Below are 21,923 nucleotides of genomic sequence, written 5' to 3'. Positions count from 1 at the left end.
GCTTATATTGGCATTTTACTTACATTTGATTTATTGTTAAAGGCATACAATATTTTTATTTTTATATTAATAAATTACTTAGTTTAATTTTAAATCAATACTCTTCACGATTTATTTTTTTATTAATTATTGAATATTAGGTAAATATGAACCTTGTTTGATCTACCGATCTACTTTAATACTAGGTTTGCTCTTACATATATTTACATATTCGACCGCGAATGTATGCAATAAACATGAGAAAACTTCATACGGAAATACGAGCCAATCTTATCGGGCGAGATACATTTTGTGAGGCGCGGCGCACGGAGAAATCGAAATAAATAATCGACGTCGTAATATAGGCCACGACGATAAAACGCATCGCATATACTGCACTAACGCACGATGTAATCGAAATATGGCGGGCTGTAGTCCGCTTGAAAAATGCATATAGTCCTTGTTTGAAATTTGTTGGCAGCCATGCATACAATGCTTGTTCAACGATGTGCAAAATCGCTCTGTGACATATGATTGTTTCGGTGCGCGCGTGATTTTCGAGCGACGTTATTATTTTCATCCGTGAGATGAGATAAGTGGAACGAGAAGTTCTCGAAAAACACACGAATGCATCAAATCGGTCGTAAGATTGATGATTAATTATTGAAATTAAACTAAACTGCATGTGATATTGCTAAATTGAAAAAAATCCTGCCGTTATTAAGTTTAATTTATTTATTCTTTTATGTTTATTATTACAAATTGTTTCAAATATTCGTATATAATTCATGAAATTGTTTTGGTATTAACAAAAATTAATACAAGAGCGTTAATTGACATTAAAAAATTTATGACATGTTAATAAACATATATACAGACTTTTATTATTCAATATTAACAGAGTAATGATTTGTATATATATAATTTCACAAAATTTAAGAACTTTCTTATAATAGTATTCCTAAAGCACAGAGATAACAAGCAAATAGGAAATGATAGTTTTAAGACAAGTCCATGCTTGTATAACGAAACATTTTGATTTTTATTTTAAATTATCTTCAATCACACAAAATAAAAATAATAAATAATAAAATAAATATTAATATTTAATTAGATACATATTGTTTTAGACTTAATATTTACGCTTATCATCTGCATCTAATTGTACATATCTTTAATTTTCTTGATTTCATAATTGAATTTCCGTATTAGCATTTATATTAAAAGACATTTTAAGTGCACTATGGTGGAGAATACAAATATCTTGAACAATTATTATGTATGTAATACATGCTTTAGAAAGATTAGAGATGTGAATGATTTTTTAAACAGTAATATTTTTAAGAGATCAATGAAATATATTCTATGACATTTACTTTAATAATATAAGATTACTCTAACGACTGGTAACAAAAATCTTGCAATGTATTATATAATATCAAATAAATATGTAATTAATAATAATTAGTGATTTTTCTGTGAAATTAACTAAGTTTTTCGTTTATCTTTGCAGGTGAATGGTTCTTGGAGTTTACCCGGGTTTGTTTGTGATTTTTATATCGCAATGGATGTGACGTGCAGCACCAGCTCTATATTCAATCTCGTTGCTATTTCGATAGACAGGTAAATATTCTTCCTTCGCTTACACGAGAATGAAAATACCAATCTGAAGATACTTAAGAGCTTGGAAACTCTCCTGAGATAACTCACATTCCTCTAAATATTTAGTATTTATAATACTATAATAAGATTATAACTTATCGACATTTTTCGATTAAAAGAACAAATGATAATATATTGTTATATATATTTATTATTGTGTATTTTAGTTAATATTGTTATAATACTCTGATAATTTTGTGCTCCTTATTTAGAATTTAACAGTTCTTATAAAATAAAAAATATTACAAACGTGACATATTATTACTAAATAAATTTCAAAATCTTGATAAATTTTTCGTATGTAACTAATAAACCAAATTAACGTCGTAAAAATAGAGATACGATACGATCTTCCACGTTTTCCATTAAATTCCGATAGTAGAAGACATTAGCGATCAAGACATGTGCTTTCGCCAATTCCCATGGTCGTAAAAGAGCCATGGTCATTACCGAGAAAGTTTGGAAATCAGGAAAAAGGGGATAGGCTGATTTTATTGGTTTACGTGCCTCGAATAAAGTGCAGACAAAGATCGCACTTCGAAATGCAACGATAAGAGAATTAGATATACTGGTACGTTTAAATTTGCTGAGTACAATTTTTTTAATTAATAAAGGTTTACGTCGCGAATAATTAGGCATGAGATCTATCAAAAAATAAATGGTTAAAATTATATACGTTATTACATAAAATTTTAGTTGATTATCTCATTGTATAATTATATTTACTACGTTCTTTCTTTCTTTAGGAAAAAATTACGAAATTGAAATATAATAATATATTAATAAAATTACAATTTAATAACAATATAATTATTTATTTCGTATAATTTTCGGCATGACTCTTAGAAGCATTAATCCTGCACATTTTATTGAAAACAATATTCCTTTAAAATTTAAATTATAAATTACCATTTTTGTTTAAGTAAATCTAAAAATACGTACACTGAAAAAGTGCATATAAATTGCATTTTGAATGAAGTGCATATAAATTCATTTTGATTTTGTGTCGTTTGTTGAGAATACAATTTATTTATTCTCTTCTCTCATTGTTTTCTTTGTTTCGAAATAGTATAATTGACAAGAGTTTATATGTAGCGTAGTAAATTGATGACAAGATGAACAAGAAGTTGAAGAGTGGCCCGGTGATACTGATACATATACGACGACAGATCGTTATATATCAGTGCTGTGTTCCCGCCTTCATACTCGGCTGTACAGAAAGAAATTGTTGTTAGTTGAATCGCAATGAAAACCATATTAATGCACAAGTTTGGAGCAATTTTGAAGCAATTTTCTATCTGAAACAATTGTAACGATAGATTGCTACAGAGATGCCAAAAACTAAAAACATTTTGAAAGAGTTTTGCAAAGAAACTTTAAGCTTTAAAATTGTTCTATAACATCTCTTCCGAACTTCGGAAATTCCAGAGACTACAATGGTTTGAAAATATCCTTTTATGACCTTTTCAATCTTTCGTAAGAAGTTTATATTTAATCAACCACAAATTTTTACAAATGATAGAAACATGTATTTAAAGCAAATTGTTAAAGAACTAACTTTTATGAATATTTTCAAAATGGTGAATTCTGTAATAGAAGAATTCCAGGCGTGAAATGCGTTTTTAAATAATAAATTTAAAGTGAGTTTTCTTTAGTGCCGGGTTTTATTCTGCTTGGATATATTGTTTATTGAGCACTTCATTTTGATTAACTTGCTTATTGAATAAATTTAAAACATGTAGAGTAACTATTGTATTAAGTACTAGTTACTAAGAAATTTAACTAATTGTAAGTTACAGTTATAAGATAGAAAGAAGCAACGTAATTATAAGTTACAGTTACTGAAAAAAGTAGCTCTAACTGTAACAGATAACGAGTTACCTCTCAACTCTACAGAGGTGTGTGTGTTTGTGTACACACTTTTAATATTTATTCCCTTTTTATTCCGAAATTAATTTTGTCAAAAGCGACAGTTGGCTTTAATGATAATAGCGGAATGACAAATACATATCGTACGAGATGGGAATTATGAAGAATGGATGAGACAAGAGCCGCTGGATCTGCATGGATGATTTTGCGATATAATGCGGGAGGCAATTGCAACGCGAACCGATTTTGAATTGCAGATACATAGCGGTGACCCAGCCGATAAAGTATGCGAAGCACAAGAACAATAGAAGAGTATGGTTGACGATACTGTTAGTCTGGGCGATATCAGCCGCGATCGGCAGCCCGATTGTCCTAGGCCTGAATAATACTCCGGATCGGATACCGGATCAATGTCTGTTCTACAATACGGATTTTATCATCTACTCAAGTCTGTCCAGCTTCTACATACCCTGCATCATCATGGTATTCCTTTACTACAATATATTCAAGGTGAGAGCGATGTGATTTTTTTGCGGCAACATATTAACACGCCGTCGTATAAACCTATATATTTTTTTTTATAAGAATCGACTGATGCATGTAGAGTATAACTAATTAAGGCATGCCAAAGTAAAACGTAAGTGCTATTTTTAAATTTTTCAGGAGAAAGGAAAAACTTATTTTCTTGAAAATTGTCGCTTTAAAAATTCTACAAAGGATTACTGTAATAATTAAAAAGCAATCAACTTCTGGCAAAAATTTTTAATTAGGTGTTTCTAATTTTCAAAAATCATCTTGAAGTTGTTAAAATTTTAAAATATAATAAGTCCATTTAAAAATGTAAACTGTTGTTTAACTGTTGTTAAAATAAAAATACCAATTACATAATAGACTTGCAACGTTTTGAGTTGTACTATCCATTTTTTCCGTTTCTAGTAGTACTTTTGACGCCAAATATTAGTATGTTGGCATTTACTCAGTCATACAATAAGATACATTTCTCACAATTTTGGCGCACTTACGTTTTTGCTGTGACACGCCTCGATTATCAATCAACACGTCGCTACTTTATTTCCAAATTACACACAAAATTAAGTTTCTCAGAAAAAGAGAAAAATTATTTTTCGACTTTATAGAAAATTATTGACTAATTAAATTAAACAATATTAGCAAAAGGAATATATTCTTAAGATGATCAAATGTGTCATCTTTATTATTTTTGTTTTGCAATTATATAAAAAAAAATTTCTTATAAATCCTGCCCCATAAAATTTAAGAAAATTTTTTTTTTAATTTGAAGTTTTTATTGTTAAACTTTCTTGTTATATGTGGACATACGTATAGTAAATGAGAGATTTTCTCACTGGCGGTTGAGAAACGCTGGTATTAATAGGTCAAGCTGGCTAGTGGAAAATATAGGATCATACGGGTAATCGAAATTGCGTATTAAACGAACACGTAGATTAAATAAAACGTCATTACCATCGCCCATACAAATTGTGAACGACGCAAACAAATTTTGATGTAATAATAAAAAAGTCTGCAATTTAATACTTAAATTTCTAAACGTAATTGCGATTAACGTCGCCATATTTTAAATATTATTGGAAATTGATTAACGCTGCAATGAGATAAAATCTTAGGCAAAAAAATTTGCACCGTTGAAATTATATCTACGGTGAATTTTAAAGTACATGGCTTTTGTAATATAGCTGTTGCATAGCAATTGCACAAAGACCGCGTAGTGAAATTTATTACAAAGATTCTACTCCGAAAAGAAATCGATAGCTGTCTTTGTAGCTGAACCGACACACGCACGCGATGACAAGACGGAAAAGAAATTATCTCTAGCTCGATTACAAAAGGGCAAAAATTTGTTCGTGCCTCTTTTATCTCTATGATTACTTCAGAAACGTGAACCAATCGCAAAATTGGCTGTACCATGAAAGGTAGCTCTTGTAAAGGCGCGTCTGCTGTCTTCTAATTTAATTGTCACGTATGCGCTGTGTGCGATACCGCTAAAATTAATCCGACTTTGTTGCCGACAGCGCGGAATTCTTTAATATTTCGTTGTGAAATTAAAGTAGAAAAGAGATGTGACAAAGAATAATAATTAAAATATAGTAGTTGTAACACAATCGGAATAAAATCGTAATGCGACTGTATGAATATGTTACGTATTTTGAAAATCGAGCACATGTTTAAATAATGTGATGTAGCTTCACGGCGAATCGTTTTGCTATAAACAAGCTTATAAAATCAACTTCATCCAACGGGAATTTCTCATGTTTGATATGTTCATAATAAAAATTGCGTTCAAATTTTATACGATAAATTTCGGACGCAGATGGAGCAAAGTGCATTGCGGTTTATACAGCGGTTGCTATCATATTGCGGTAGATCGTAAATACAGCTAGTTGGACAATTTCAACGTTCGTAACGTACAGAGCATTTCGATTGGACTGTTAATTTCGTACTTGCGGTAATTGTACGCGCATAATATCGGCGCGAAGTACCGTAATAATATTGATATATAGCCTTTATATTTTCAATATGATATTACCACATTATTCGTGCGTGATATTATATCATGACATTACACCCTTCATAAAATCGGAGCGGCATCACTGTCAGTTGTAAATATCCGCTGAACTTTGTAGAAAACTTGCAGTGTAAAAGATATAACTTTAGATGGAAAGACGAAGAATTCGAGTTTTCAAAGAAGAATCTAGTGAAATTTAAAAGAAATAACAAACGGAATTTTTGTATAGCAACATCCATTCTTTTCCTTTTTCTTTTTTATTCAAAAGAAATCAGTAATCTTTTTATTGAACCGACACGTGTACTCACGTACACGATACACAACATATGTAAAAAAATTTCTTTGCTTATAAATAAAATTTATTTCTGCATCCTTTAACTTTGTGATTTTTTATATAAATATTTAAAAAATTCTACATTTTAATTGTTTAAGTATTGAAAAATAAACAAACAAAAATTTAAAAAGAAAATACGAATAGCTATTCAATACATAGAAAGAACAGGTTTTGCTGACCTAAAAATTTAGCTAGATACATATAAGAGCTGAAAATAATATCAAGATTATACAAATAATTATATTGAACCAAAATAATTTAATAGGAGGTTTAAACATAACGATAATAATGCAAAAGTTTTGATATACTGGCAACCAATTTGAGCATTCTGCTCATATAATTTTGATCTAATAAAATCCTTTTTCAATTTCTATGCATCTATTTAATTTTTAGATACTTCAGCAAAACTTTTTCATGTAGCTACATTATATATTGTAATAATTTATTCGTTCACACACATATTAAACTTGATTATTTTAAAGTAGCGTTATATTAGTAGCCAAAAATAAAAAAATACAAGATAGAATCAAATCCCTTTTATGATTATAATTATTTGTACCTGAAAAAAAATTGTATTATTTCTAGAAAAATGAATATATTCTTTCCAATGCAATAGAATAAAATACGAACATCGAGAATTATGTAATTTCTTTTTTTAAATTAGAGGAACGAAACTTTTTCGATGGCAGTTAAATCAATAGCAAAATATCATAATGCTTTAACAGCACAGAAATTTCCTTCTGCAAAAGTGTCGAAATAAATCTCGTTATTCGCAGATAGGTGCTCGATAACGCGTCTCGAGTGTTATCTACAGAAATCTCGCACAAAGATTTATGCTATACGTTTACGTCTCGAGTTTGCAACCCCTCGTCTGATTTATGTCACCATGTAGATTTTCAATTGACCGTTTCAGGCTCTGCGAAACAGAGCGAGAAGGGCTCGTGCTACTAAAAAACCGAATTTAGGCGATATAAAACCGGGGAGTATCATCGAGAATATCGCACACACGCGTAGGTGAGTACTTGATTGTTTAAATAATTCGTTAACTAATTAAATACTGTCTTTTTATATTGTAGAAGTTACAGCAAGAACAATTAATTTTTGTTATTTTTTTTTTTAAATATTCTTGAACTAATTTATATTTGATTTTGTGGTGAAACTAAATTATATTTTATCTTGTGGTTAAATATTAATTATCTAATCGAAAAACGAGAATTAATCTTAATAATAATTTCATAATTATTTTTGTAATTGTGTTGAATCTTTGGAAAAACGAATGTATTTCTTGTTGTTCTAATTTTAAATGTACATTTTATTTATTACAAGATCAATGAAAGATATTGTGCTGTATCTTTTACTAAAATTGATGTTTCGCATGTGACGCATGCAAATATTACACATATAACATGTATATACTATTTCTGCTTTTTCTGATATATTACAATCATGGAATTTCGTAAAAAAATCAAACGGACGGAATCTTAATATAGCTCGGATTAAACTCAGATTCAGAGAGACGCTAATATCTTATACAGATAAATTGGATTGAAAATACATTTGTGCTTTCTCGATGTTTTGTGTCTTTCCAATCATTCAATAATACAAGCAAGATACAAGCACAATGCTTAGAAATTAAACACAGCGACTGTATAAATCTTTTACGTACACTTGTACTCCTTTATGCATCTTTGAACTGTTACATTCCCAAGATCTGAACCTTGTACCATACATTCTTAAATTTTTAACTTTTCCTGTCTGTTGATAAATTCTCTCTATTTGTTAAATTCTTAATAGCGCAACAGATTTATCCGAAAAATAGGCTGTTAGAGAATATATTTCTCGATCTTGATATATAACAATATGTCATTATATATTATATGTTACTTAAAAGATGTTCTGTTTCTAATGTAATACAATATGTCATTAAATTGTTTTTTACCCTTCAAATTGGGAAAATATAAAAAATATCCCTTGGATTTTTATGTTTAACAATATATTTCAAAAAGAATTGATTTCGAAAAAATTTCTTGATACTTATAATTTCTGAGCAATTATATATAATGTAGGTATTTATTTTAAAATAAGAGTATCTTTATCTTAATTAATTTTTAAGAAAAATTTGTTACAAAGATTATAATAACATTAAGAAATTGAAAAGTAGTTTAACAAATGTTGATCTTTCACAATATCGTCGAATATAAACTATCTCGAAATCGGATAAGAAAACTTGCGGTTGAAATGATATACGTAATAGATCTAATCAGGATTGATTTGTATGATTCGCGTGTCTGCGGACAAATCGTTCTCCGAGAAAATATCACTGGTGAAAATTTATTCATATGCTCTCTTATACATTATCCGACCCGTTTGTCGGTATGATAAGCGCGAGAACCGACTGACGACACTTGGAACACGTTGCACGCGCAATGCGCAACGATTCTTTTCAATTTTCGTGACCGCGTAAGGTTCGCATTCCAACGAGACAATTTCTCGCGGAGATTGGCGCCAGCTGGCGCAACGCGAGCTGAGATACGGAGCGGCCGAGGGTTAAGTCCCGAGCATCCCCCGGATAATTCGCTTTTCTCGCACGCCTCCGCCTCGCACGTGCTTTCATTTCCGTCGTGCTGACGAGGGCAGTCTCGTCTTGAATAGCAAACTACTTGTACGCCGCTTAATCGCCAGTCTTTTTGTTCGTGTACCTTTCTAGGCATGCATCTCGTTACGTCTTCCTTGTTCGTCCCTTTGCGTTAAAGTTCATGCAAATTGAATATTACCGAGAAAGATATTCTTTATTGACATTTGACGTTTATAATGGAAAGATGATAGCGAATTAAGTAAGGTTTTTGATTGATATGCAAAAGAATGTCGAATAAAATTAGAATGGAAATAAAGCAATCGAAAGGAGGAAAATTCCATATATTTTGGATTATTATAATATAATATTGTTTTTTTATTTCAAAAGTAATACAATTTAAAAAATATAATTTTCGGGATAGGTAATACCAAAATTAACTAGGTAAAAATTACTCTATTAATCATCAAAAGTAAACTAACTTAATTTTAAAATCCGTTCACCAAACAGTATTTATATCGTTCTTAGTGTTTTCAAAGAGATCATAATACTTTCTACAAAAACAACATATTTTGAGTTTTGCCGTTTTTGTTAATAAAGTGGAATCTTCTATATAGAGGATTTTAGAGTCATGTAAAATTTTGGTGATTGAAGTGAAGAAGAAATTGTTTTTTACTTTAAATTTAGTCATTTTAGCCGATCAAAGTAAATATAAATTATTGATATTTCGCGTTATGTCACTTTTGATGAATTATTTCGGACTCGTTACAATTCCGTAGGATATTAAAATTATCAAACTAAAAAAGGAACGAATTTAAAAAGTTTGTAAAACAAAAATTTGTTTGCTGATATTATTTAATTCTCTCTAAATTCTTTGGAATGAGATTCACTCTAAAAAGATTAGAGAGATTATAGTTAATAATTTTCTGTTAAATTGAAAAATAGTTTTTTCTGAAAAACTTTATTTTTTCAGTTGTATTATTTTTAAAGTAATGATATGTTTAATTTAAATAAAAATATGTGTTTTTATAGAATAATGAATATTACTCTAATTTCAAGAGACAAGAATATCTCAATTATTCTAAGCTTAGAGTTTCAAATATAATGGCGATAGGCTTCTCGCGATATTTTATTGCCATGCAAAGTGAATATCCGCGAAAAACTGCATAAAACTCGCACGTACCATACGTAATGTCGTAAACTAGAAGTAAGATAATAATATTCGTGTTTATTTATGTGCATTGCCATTGATTTCCGATGCATCAGAATCGCATATAACCTTACCGCTCGAATTTGACGTAAGGATTATTTACTTCGCAAAGTATCACGATGACGGCTTTAAGAAATATAAAATATTCTACCTTAACGTGTTTATCTGTTTCCGTCATACTATATGCAATTCGAACGCGTACAGCAATTTCACGCGGATCATTTAAAATTTAACATAATATATTTACAGTATGGAATATTTAAACATTTGCAATAAATAATGTTGATACAAAGTGTAATTTAATTCAATAATAACTTGATATTTAAGCCAGATTAATATTTGTGATAGTTTTAATTACAATATCTTTTCAATTAAAATGTTGGTGATATTATTTTATATTTTTCATTAATTTCTTCAAAATTGAATTTAAAACTCCTACTCTTTTGTTCGCATAAATATTCAGATAATATAATCGCCTTTCTATGTTGTGAATGTTATACTACTAATTGGAAAAGAATAATGATTGTATTAGTGTTAAATTAAAAAATAGCGAATTGAATTCTAACATTGGATAAGAAGCTCTTGTGTTTCGATTAATCGAAATTGATTTTCAAGGAAACTAATTTTTGGCTTAAAGTGAGAAAGCCCCATATAATTTAATATTGAAAATTAAAAAGTTACATGCAAACAAACGCTTTCAATTAAAGTTTTATTCCTGTCCTTAATTACAAATTGATTACAGTTGATGATTATTAAATTCGATTTAAAAAAAAGGAGCCGCGATGCTTTTAGAATAATGTATACACAGAACCACATAAAGCTCAATAGACATATACGTTCGTAAATATCCGACATCCTTAGCTATCTAAGAAGATTTTCGAAAAATATTAAGGCGCTTCGTTAAGTACTTGAGTCTATCCGATGGGAGTACCACCAAGGTAAACGAAATTTTCCTGCAAACTCCTGTTTACCTTCCTTCCAGCGAAGAGCACAGAAAATCTAAGCATTTAAACGCTTGAACGCGGAAAAGGCACGTACGGGGAAATAGTGACCGAAAAGTAGGGCTAGCTGCCGCAACGAAAGGTGTCGTTTAAGTTAAAAAGTAAAGGTATTATCTCGATTCTTACTGTATCTTATATACTACACTTATCGGCAGAGCTGCAAAAAAAAAATGTTTAGTATTAATTAATTTTAATAATATCAATTAACTTTAATTGATTCAATTTACATTCTTCTGCACAAAATAGAATTTTCTGCAGTAATGAATATTTAAACATTTGCCAATTATGTTGGTATGTTGATACAAAATGTAATTTAATTTAATAATAATTTGATACCTAAGCGGCCAAACTTATATTCGTAATAGTTTTAATTTTAATATCTTCTTATTGATTAATTTTTCCAAAATTAGATGATTTTAAAATTCCTACACTTTTTTTGTACGCCTATTAAAAAAAACATTTCCGAATTTTACTCAAACAAAAGAAATCCTATACTTGGTCAAAGCAAATCTTAGTGCTTAAATAGTTCAGTATAAATTTCTAAACATATCTAATTCTGCATACCGCGTGTCGAAATCTTTTTCGGTCTTGAAACGTAATGAGAGAATCAGATATGTATGCAAGATCCGCTTTGATCGAATATAGGATTTCTCTTATTTAATTAGATTTATTCTCAACGGTCCAAATTTGTATCATAATTGTCTATTTTTGAATTTTATTTTAGTTTTTAAAATTTAGAAAAATATGAAAAATACCTCTTCATACACTATTTATCCGTTATAGAATTAAAGACAAGTCTCAGTAAATTGATAATTACTTTTGGTTTAACTTTGACGGAGACCTCATTTACAATAACATATGACGCATGACGGCGGTGAACGATAAATTAAACTTAGGTGTTTACAGTCGCAGTCGCAATTTGGGAAGTTCATCCGCATTTTGATATATCTCTAGGGCGCAATGTATCTGACATAATTTGGCGTCCTAGTTAATCCGCCTACATGTACCCACGTTGACCACATTATTCCTTTATCGACTTTGTTATCGTGGGAAGGTTCAGTCGAGAATATCGAAATTTTGATATTTATCTTGTCATTCTAATGCACGAATCATGTTGCCGTGGCACGGTATCTTAAATCTAAAGTAAATCCCAAGATTATGTTTTAATCAATGATTAATACAATTAATAATTGTTCCATAGTCATGATAACACACGTAAAACTGAAATTGCTTGTGCTGAGATTAAAATAAAATCAGAATAGAAGGAAAAAATAGATTATCGTTTTAAATTGAGATTACATATATTATATTTATACAACATAACGATATTTTCTTTCATATACGATAAAAGAGTTTTTTTTGTTTAGAGAATACGTAAATATGAAATAATTTTAATTAAAATAATATTATTTATAATAAAATATATTTATAGCAAAATGTAATAGGAAAACAAATGTCAGCATAAAAGTACCTCTTAATTTATTTTTCGTATTTAAGTGGTATGTACAATATTTATAGATGTTTGATTGTTGTTGTTTGATATAATATCAGAATAAATACTTTTGCACATATTTTCTATAATGTAAATATATATCCTAAAATATTTTTTATACCTTTTGGTTATTTTAATAATAGATTACTAGGATATATCATTTTAAATTTAATACATATTAGAGGCTTTTTATCATAATTTCTTAAAATAAATTCTTAACTTTATGAAAATTTATTTTTTCACGTGAAAACATTTTTTGCGAAAAATTCATTTATGTTTAGATGTATCGCTTTATCAGGTATTTGAAATGTGCATGAGAAAATGCTAGGTCATGCTTTGATCAGGCGATTGAACGTATCTGCATATATTGTCGCAATATATCGCGGATACTATCACTTCCAAGTTCGATAATGCAAAATTTAACAGCGAAGCTTCCAATTTGCGGATAGGAGTGTTAATAAAGCTTATGGCAGCTCAAATCGCAGTCTCCTTCGCCGAATATATGAATTATTTTGCAATGCAAAACGAATTCTGTGCGAGTTCACAGAAATTAAACATTGTAACGCAATTCTGCATTATCCAAGTAGCCAAAGTTTTGACAATAGCATTTAGAGAATATTCAACTTTTAGGAAATTCACGAATTTTAGATATTGTGTGAGAGATTGAAAAATTTATAGCAAATCCGGTTGAATTTATTAGTATGTTAAAAGCTTGTTATACACAAATTAACGTAACGATTTATATTCGATAAACGTTGTGCTTAAATGCAAATGAGATGCTCAATGTAAATTGTTACATTAGCAGAATTATATTGTTGGATATGTTATCGATCAAAACGCAAATATACATTTAGTTAAATAAATTAGCGTGCAACAGACTTTAATTTCCACCATTGCGCATTCAATCAAAATCATACTCATTCTCTCTCTCACTCTCTCCCATTCTCTCTCTCTCTCTCTCTCTTTCTCTTTCTCTCTCTCTCTTTCTCTCTCTTTCTATCCTTCTTTCCCACTCAATTTCCTTTTTCTTAAATTTTAAATATTTATACGATTAAATACGTTTTTATTTTGATATAATAAACTTTTAAATGCTAACTATAAAAATAAAAGAAAAAATATATATATATTTAAATACATTATTTATTATATTTAAAATTAGAGAGGAAAAATTGTAATGATATTTCGACTTGATCGCTGTTTCGTAACAAATTAAAGACTCGTTTGAGATCCCCGCCGTAAAAAGGAAACAGCGACGCTCTGTCACTCAGGATCTTGCAGGTGCTGTCAAAAAGCGTGTCGTCGCTTTGTGCATGATAGATACGCTACTTGCTGGATTAACGCTGGGGGATGCCGGATAAACAAGGAAGTGCATGATAGGTGTAGAGGCTTTTCTAGAGGCTTTTGACTAAGATCACGTAGTGGGTATTCTGTGGCAAGGTTTGCGGAAACGGCGCTGGGGGCGGCCGCCCTGGTGGCACCTGGGATCGAGGAACCGACGAACACCGCTTCCGGCAGCAACGAGGACGAGGATGAGACGCCCCTCGATCCCGTCGTCGTCATCTCCAATGACAAGAGCACGGAATTCTTTTTAGCCACGGTCGTCGAGGAAGCAGCGTAAGAATTTCATCATATCTTCTTATCACTCGTTCCTCCTCACCTCCGTCACGCATCCCGATCGGGAGAAAGATGTCGGAATTTTCTTTCAACGATATCGGATCGCATTGTCATGACGTTGTGTGACGCGACTCGTCATAGCGATCATTGATGCAAAAATTGCGTTGTCTCTGAAATGGTTACCGTCTTTCAAATCATTAGCGTCGCTTAGTTTGAAATGTGCACCTCTTGCGATGACAGTTTGATATAAAGTCGATTGATCAAAGAACATCTGCTAGATCTTTCGTAAAATATATATGATTGATTTGCGATAAATTGCGCTCGATATTAAGTATTCATCTCAATTATTGTAAAATTAGGATCAATAACTCAGTCATTAATACTTAATACATTAATTTTCATACAAGATTATTTTAAAATAATATAAAATTGTATACTTTTTTATTTACAGCATTATTAAAAACGATATTGCATTGATTGAAGAGAAACGGCATTTTTATATTATCTAAATACCTTTAACTCAAATGATAAATATCCTTAAGTACATTAAATAAATTATAAGATTAAATTTATTTTATGTACATCGCGGGAATGTTAAAATTAATTTAAAAAGGGCCTGAATAACGAAAGGCACTGAATAACCAAGATACAACTTCTCTTTCCATCTGCTTTTGCTGACTTCCGAGAAATAAAACGAACATTAAAAAGTCCTAGATGTCTGAAAGGCAAATGAGATGATTATACGATATTCTATTCACCTGTAAAGTAGAGAAGTAGAGAAATGTTCGCGTTCTTTTCATTATGTGCCGTTTGAAATGATCTGATCTGAGGTTCTCCGTATCATCATCACACGAAGTAGCTTGCTTTTCTGTTTAGTTCTTCTTGGTTATAACTCGCAATTTGAGAAAAGTACGAAATGCGAAATTGAAAGAGGATTAAAAGAGCTTATTGATGCTAAATTAAATTTTCTTTGTGTAACTTGACCTACATATATATTTAGCAGAATTCCATTAAATGATTCCACGAACTTTTCGGATGCTATTATTTCCTACTTAACGTACAGCAAATGAGATTCGCGAAATTTCACTTAAAGGAATTTCAGCAAACTGCACGAAAGGAAGAGCAATCCGTTAAATAAAATGGACAAATAAAAAGACGCGCATAGGTCGTAGTGAATTACACAATTATTTTCCTACTCTTTCTGAAGATTTCTAAGCGACACGGAAAAGCTCTGAGTCAATCAAAAGTTTTGATCTGCCGTTTAATTGGCCAATTGGGAGTTCTCAATTAAGAGGATATTACTTTTGCCTCGCGTGTCGCAAAGTTTTGCGGGTTTATATCCCTTCTGCTCCGAGTCCTCTTCAGATTACATGTAACGTGAGAATAATTGCAGATCTTTCAAGCAAGAGGTGATTATTGTTTCAGACTATCTCTGCTTGTCCAAAGGATAATGTGTAATAATATACCTGTAGTAGCGAAATACGTGTTATTTTATCCAGTTATTTCTAGTTTTATATAATATATATACACGGAAAGAACGGTTGCTTAAGTAAAAATTTAGCTTTAATTCCAGTTGTTAATCTAAAAATAATTTTCTTAATGTATTAAAATAATTATGTAGGACACTCAAGCTAGTTGCTAGAATATCAAAAATTTTTTACAGCATTGCTCATTATACTTGAGTTCCTACATAATTATGTTGATGATTCAACGAAATTATTTTCAAATCTATACCTATCTAGCTAAATTTTTTAATATTTCAGCGAAATATTTTTTTTGTGTATTACTTATATTTCTTTCTGTGTCTCTTGTTCATAAATCAATTTCGCATTTTTTTACAAAGAAATTAAAAACACATTTCCTTAAACATCTTGGATGATCATTTTCTCTTTAGTTTATTTTTTTCTTGTTCTTTGAAGTAGGACAGTTTTTTTCTTTTTTAAAAGCACCTTTCGGTAATTCGTCTCGAATGGATAAAGAAGCGAAGACAATTCAGAGCGACGTCAGAACTTCGCTCGATCGGAAAACTCGGACAGGAAGTCACGTCGATATTCGGGACAGCTGACAAGTTGGACGTTCAAAAGTTCTTACACGTTGGACGATAGAGCGAAACAAAAAAATTCGTGAATTGGGGGAAAGAGAGTGAATGGGAGTGCAGGTTGAATCGCGAAAAGCCGATGATCTCGTAATTATTTTCTTCGTTCTCTCCACAATCGCAATGGATGTCACTCGAAGTTATACGAAAGTCCGCTCTCTCCTTCTCTCTCTTTTCCTCCCCCCCCCCTCTCTCTCTCTCTATGTCCAAAACTCTATTCAAAGCCTGTGCACAATACTAGTTCAACGGAAACTCGTCGTTCTGATAGTAATCCGGAAGTTTGCGAGCTAATCGCGATGGGGTGGCCTCTTTGTATTGGCGCCCACGAACAATTTGCATGTAGCCACTCGCGTTACCTTTAAAAATGAGCCAATCAACTCTATACACACGGGCATTTCACGGTTATTAATTGGATTGTATATTTCAGCGCTCAAATAATACTGCCACATATTTTAGGACGCGTGAGACTTCGCATCAAGTTATGAAATTATTTTTGTATGGAGGTACAATTTATTATCATCCTTAAACATCGATAACCGCATCCATATTTTTAGTTACGGTTTTAAAAAATTATATGGAAAGGAAAAAGAAGAAATATAATATTATCTTTGTGGTGGAAAGCAAGTTGTACATGGTTTATTAATTTAAAATTATACATATAAAAATGATTACACAATTATTTCAATATATTAATTAAATGATAATTTATATTAGAATCCAGTAAAAAAAAAGAGATTAAAGATATTCTTTTATATATAACATAATAAATTGAATCTCGTTATATACTTATTTAGAACGTTTTTTCTGTAGTCTTGCCTTTGAAAGATGTAGGACCCATTTGCATGAAGTACTAGGGCCCTATTCTTGAGCAGAAAAAAAGACTATTCTTAAATCAACCATAATATACTCATATACCATATAAGAAAAAATATTTTTGTAATCTTACTTTAAAAATTTTAGTCTTGAATTTGTATTGATATAAGATTTTTAATTGAGCAAATCTTGAAGTGCAAAGTAATACTTGCATCAAAACAAATTTAATCAAATCAAGATTGATATCTTTGAAACAAGATTATAATATTTATGCTTATATATATCAGTATGTTAATTTAAGAATAATCTTTTTTCTGTAAATAATTTTCACATACGAAAATGACAGTTTCTCGATTGTGATTGGTCGATTGTATACGGAATTGCTATTTTCGTATGCGATATTTGTTCAAGAATAGGGCCCCTGTTTCTTATAATTCATATTGATCTGTTAAATAAATATTCCCCAATTCCTCGTAACGTTTTCCTAAAAATATTTCGTATTATCATTTTTCGTACCATATCGATTGACGGAATCTCGAAATGTATAGGAACGCAAAAACTTAAATACAAAATTTACTATCTAGAGAAAATAAAACTCGTAGTTATTAATAAATAATAAGAAAGATCACAACTACCATTTAAAATTTAAATTTTTATCCGAATATCGAATGATGATACAGCATGCAAAAAATAATACATTATATATCTTTGATATATCGTCCGTAATAATTTTGAATGCAAAAATATAATCTCGTGAATATCGAAAAAGAAATAATTTATACAAGGATATCATATAAAATTTCTGAAAGCTATCTTTATTTCTGTATTGAATAACTTTTGCGTTTCTGTCACGAAATTTCGAACTTTTAATTCCGGATTTAATTGTAACTGGTGTGACGCCGGTTGTAAACTCTAATACGAATCGGATGAATTCCGGGATTATCTGACACTCGAATGACAGTTGTCGTTTTAGCGCGGTGGCACAGGCTCAGCTGACTGGGACACCGCATGTACAGCGGCAGGACTCCAGCGGATACGACGTCGCAGCGAGTAGCACGATGATTCACGAGCCACTCGAGACAAATTCAAGCCCAAGCCCGAATCCGCGGGTTACTTCGGGCCCGCCGTCCTCTTCGACTTCGTCGTCGCCTCCGCCGACACGAGGTCCGACCAGCGTGTCCTCTTCGACGCAGACGAAGAGGAACGGTAACAACGGCGGCGCGAACAAGCAGGAGCTGAAGCGGCTGAAGAGTGCTGGCTCGCTCCTACCGCTACAGCTCGCGAGGACGCCTAGCGTACTGTCGTCCTCCTGCAAAAAGGATCGGAAGAACGCATCGGCCGGGTCGAGGTTCACAATATACAAGGCCAACAAGGCTAGTAAAAAGAAGAGGGAGAAAAGCTCAGCCAAGAAGGAGCGCAAGGCCACGAAAACTCTGGCGATCGTGTTAGGTAAGTTACGCGCGTGGCGCTGCTTTAATAAGTAGCTCAGCTCGATCCGTCTTACATCTATTATTGATGAGCTCACAGACTTGCGAGTTAGAAGCGAGAATCAGAAAGAACGGCGGTACTGTAAATAAATGGATATATGTGAAAGTCTGAACATGGTTAGGCGGATATAGGCAAGTGATTTAAAAACATCGAACGATTGGGAGATTAGTTACATGTTCAACATGACGATTCGATAAGACCAAGCGATTTATCTCTGTAACTATTTCTCGCGAATAATAAATACGTGGCAATAAATATCCGTACGAAACTGCTATTTTTACTACTCGAAATATAGACTTACTTACTTGAATATTGAAACGTTGAAATCAATACTAAGAAATATCGTGAAGAATGTAGATGTTATTACAGAGAAAGTACAAAAATCTCGATATTATTATTAAGAAACTCTATAACTTGTCAAAACCTGTTTCAAATAAAATACACAGTGAGGTTGAATGAAAGAGAATTAGGTGGATTATAATTTGTACTTTGCAAGAAATATTTCTGATACATAAAACATCAAAGGATAAGTTAATAACAGATGCTGTAAGTTTCTGAAGTCCTTAATGTGCTAAAATTGTTAACAGAACGTATTTTGCAAACTGAGGGAAATGTTAAAGCTTAAGGTATACTTGCTTTGTAGAAAATTGTAATAGTTAATTTAGAACGTACGCATTTCATAATTCCCGACAATAAACACTACATTATAAAAATGAGGAATAGAAATATAAAATCAAATTGCATTATTAATCTTTATTGTATGTTAAACTCTCCGATTTTTATTAAAATGAATATAGTTTCTATATAAATAACTTTCTTTATATAATTTCCTTTTTTTAAATGTTTTGTTTAAAATATTTAAATATGCAATAAGATTTAAAGCATTGATAGAGTGATAACAATGAAAGTATAATTTCATATATATTGAGTTTTTATTAGGTATAGAATTTATACTAAATTTTTGTATTATTTTGTATTTAAAATATAATTATTAGAGAAAGAACGGAGTAAGCATTTATTGACATGTACATAGTATATCGTTATAATTAAAATTGTATCGATAAGTCAGAAATTATAAGAACGCGTTAAGAGACGTATTTTATAAAGTAGTAATTAATCATACGTCATTTACTGAAGTAATTATTTCGATCAACGTCATAAATGTCACAGGTGTCTTTCTAATATGCTGGGTGCCATTCTTCACTTGCAACATCATGGATGCAATCTGCACGAAGCTGACAACGACTTGTCAACCTGGTGTCACAGCCTTCATCATCACTTCCTGGTTGGGCTACATGAACAGCTTTGTGAATCCTGTAATATACACTGTGTTCAACCCCGAATTCCGTAAGGCCTTCCGCAAGCTGATCAGTATATAAGCGTGCAATTCACCCACTTCTACCGCTGAAGAAGAAACACGGGACAGCAAACGTAACTCGGTGTAAATCGTCGTATTTGTGATGTAACAACGAGACTGTAGGCACTCGGCAAGCTTGCAACAGGTACTGTTGTTCTTGTATTTGGAACCTCAACAGCTGCATTTGCCTATCGGTTTTCGCGTTCCGTCGCGTGTCAATCGTTTTCCAAGCGAATAAGGAAAGCCGAATCTCACGAAACATTTCCCATTTTAAAACTCTTAGAAAATACGGTTTGCGATATGAAGAGACAAATAAAATGTTATTTCCAATGAACGTCATACATGATTTTTATGCGTTCCATAAAAATAATTTATGAAGATTACAAAAGTTATTAAAATAAAAATGGAAGTAAAAATGACATTTTTATTTAATGAAATTTTCTGCGTGTGTACGTAGACTGTAATATTTAAATAATAATATTTTTTCAAATTTATGAGACATTCAAAAGACGGATTAATGTACAATATATTTGAAGATATTACCCGTTAATCATGTTGACGTAAAAAGAAGAAGATATTTCTTCATGTATACATAAAATTGACACGCGATCAGACAGCGAAAATTGTTGTATTCGTTGTATCGCAGCAATGATTCATCGCGTCCACGTGCGTGAAAATGCGTGCACTGTGATATCGAACTATCGTGGCATGACGCGCTGTATGGAGAACACACACGTGCGCTAGAATACACGTGCATGAACGTTAGAGTTGAATTCTCGCACGAGCAGCTCAAGTAATTGCTAAGTAAGGCTTTGCGAAGCGAAAGCAAATACACCGCGTCGATCGACCGCGCTGTATCGCGCAAATTAGCAGGAAATTTAGATAATCTGTACAAATCACATACGGCAAACGTTTACGGCGCCCAAAGGACTCGTCAAAGACATGCTGGCTCTATGTCGAGATGTAATAATCGCGCGTTCACAAGGGCGATTACACCCTTGGAAGATAATTTAAGTTCGCGAAAGCAGGTAATAATGAGATCTGCGCAAGAGGAAGAGGCACGGAGAGTGCGGAGGGTTAAAGTTGTTAGAAGTGTATTTATTATGCGAGCATATATTACACACTACACGTCTCCATCTGGATGATTAAGTACGCCGTGACAGTATTAACGTAGGATATAAGTTATAGCAATATTTTTTTTTTCGCTCAAAGCAAAAGCAGCCGAGACCGCCGTTTGTACGACGATACGTAGAAACACGCTATACAACTCGCGTTTCGCAGTGTAATTGTATGTATTTATATTTCGGTACATGTAGAGAAAGAAAGAGAGGGAGAGAAAGAGAGTGAAAGAAAGAGAGAATGAGGGAGAAAAAGAGAGAGAGATATATCGAATATATATATTACTTATACATATGTTACATAAATAAAGTTACGTCCTTTCACGATATACAGGGTGACACCAAGTATGAGACAGAAGCTTTAGGACAACACGGAAGATTAACTTTTGGGAACAGTGTACTTTGGACATGCTAGCTTGAATGCTCATTTACTCATGTTACCAAATGTCGAAGAATATAATTATTTCTGAGTTAGAAAGACATTTATTAGAGCCTGTGCATCGAGAATAAAATATTTTTCTGAACGTGAGAATATTTAGGAGAGAGATGTGTGGGGTTTATTGGGCTTTTAGGATCATAATTTTTATTTTCATGAAAACACATGTTTTTCGAGAAAAAATATAAATTCGCTCGTAAATCGCCTTTCAAGACAGAAAGAGTTTTTTGATATTTTAAAAACTTTAAAACTTTAAAAACGCGCTTAGTCTCTCTCGATATTTATATATGAGTTTCTCGATATTTACATATTTACATATGAGTTTCTCAGGGTTTCTCAAT

At 31.6% G+C, this 21,923-nt stretch overlaps 1 protein-coding gene across 1 annotated transcript; it reads left to right on the top strand.

Annotated features, from left to right (window-relative positions):
• Positions 1–1,543: 1,543 nt before the first annotated feature.
• LOC108761771 (dopamine D2-like receptor) lies at positions 1,544–20,329 on the top strand. Its single transcript, XM_018508488.1, has 6 exons — positions 1,544–1,602; positions 3,768–4,020; positions 7,300–7,400; positions 14,099–14,275; positions 18,157–18,632; positions 19,842–20,329. Exons 1-6 carry the CDS (start codon positions 1,544–1,546, stop codon positions 20,048–20,050), a joined length of 1,275 nt encoding a protein of 424 aa, XP_018363990.1. The 3' UTR covers positions 20,051–20,329.
• The last annotated feature ends 1,594 nt before the right edge of the window (positions 20,330–21,923 follow it).

The sequence above is a fragment of the Trachymyrmex cornetzi genome, unplaced genomic scaffold, assembly GCF_001594075.2.
Source record: "Trachymyrmex cornetzi isolate Tcor2-1 unplaced genomic scaffold, Tcor1.1 scaffold262, whole genome shotgun sequence".
NCBI classification, from domain to species: domain Eukaryota; kingdom Metazoa; phylum Arthropoda; class Insecta; order Hymenoptera; family Formicidae; genus Trachymyrmex; species Trachymyrmex cornetzi.
The sequence above is the reverse complement of the archived record's forward strand: the minus strand, read 5'-3'. Positions and strand labels throughout refer to the sequence as shown.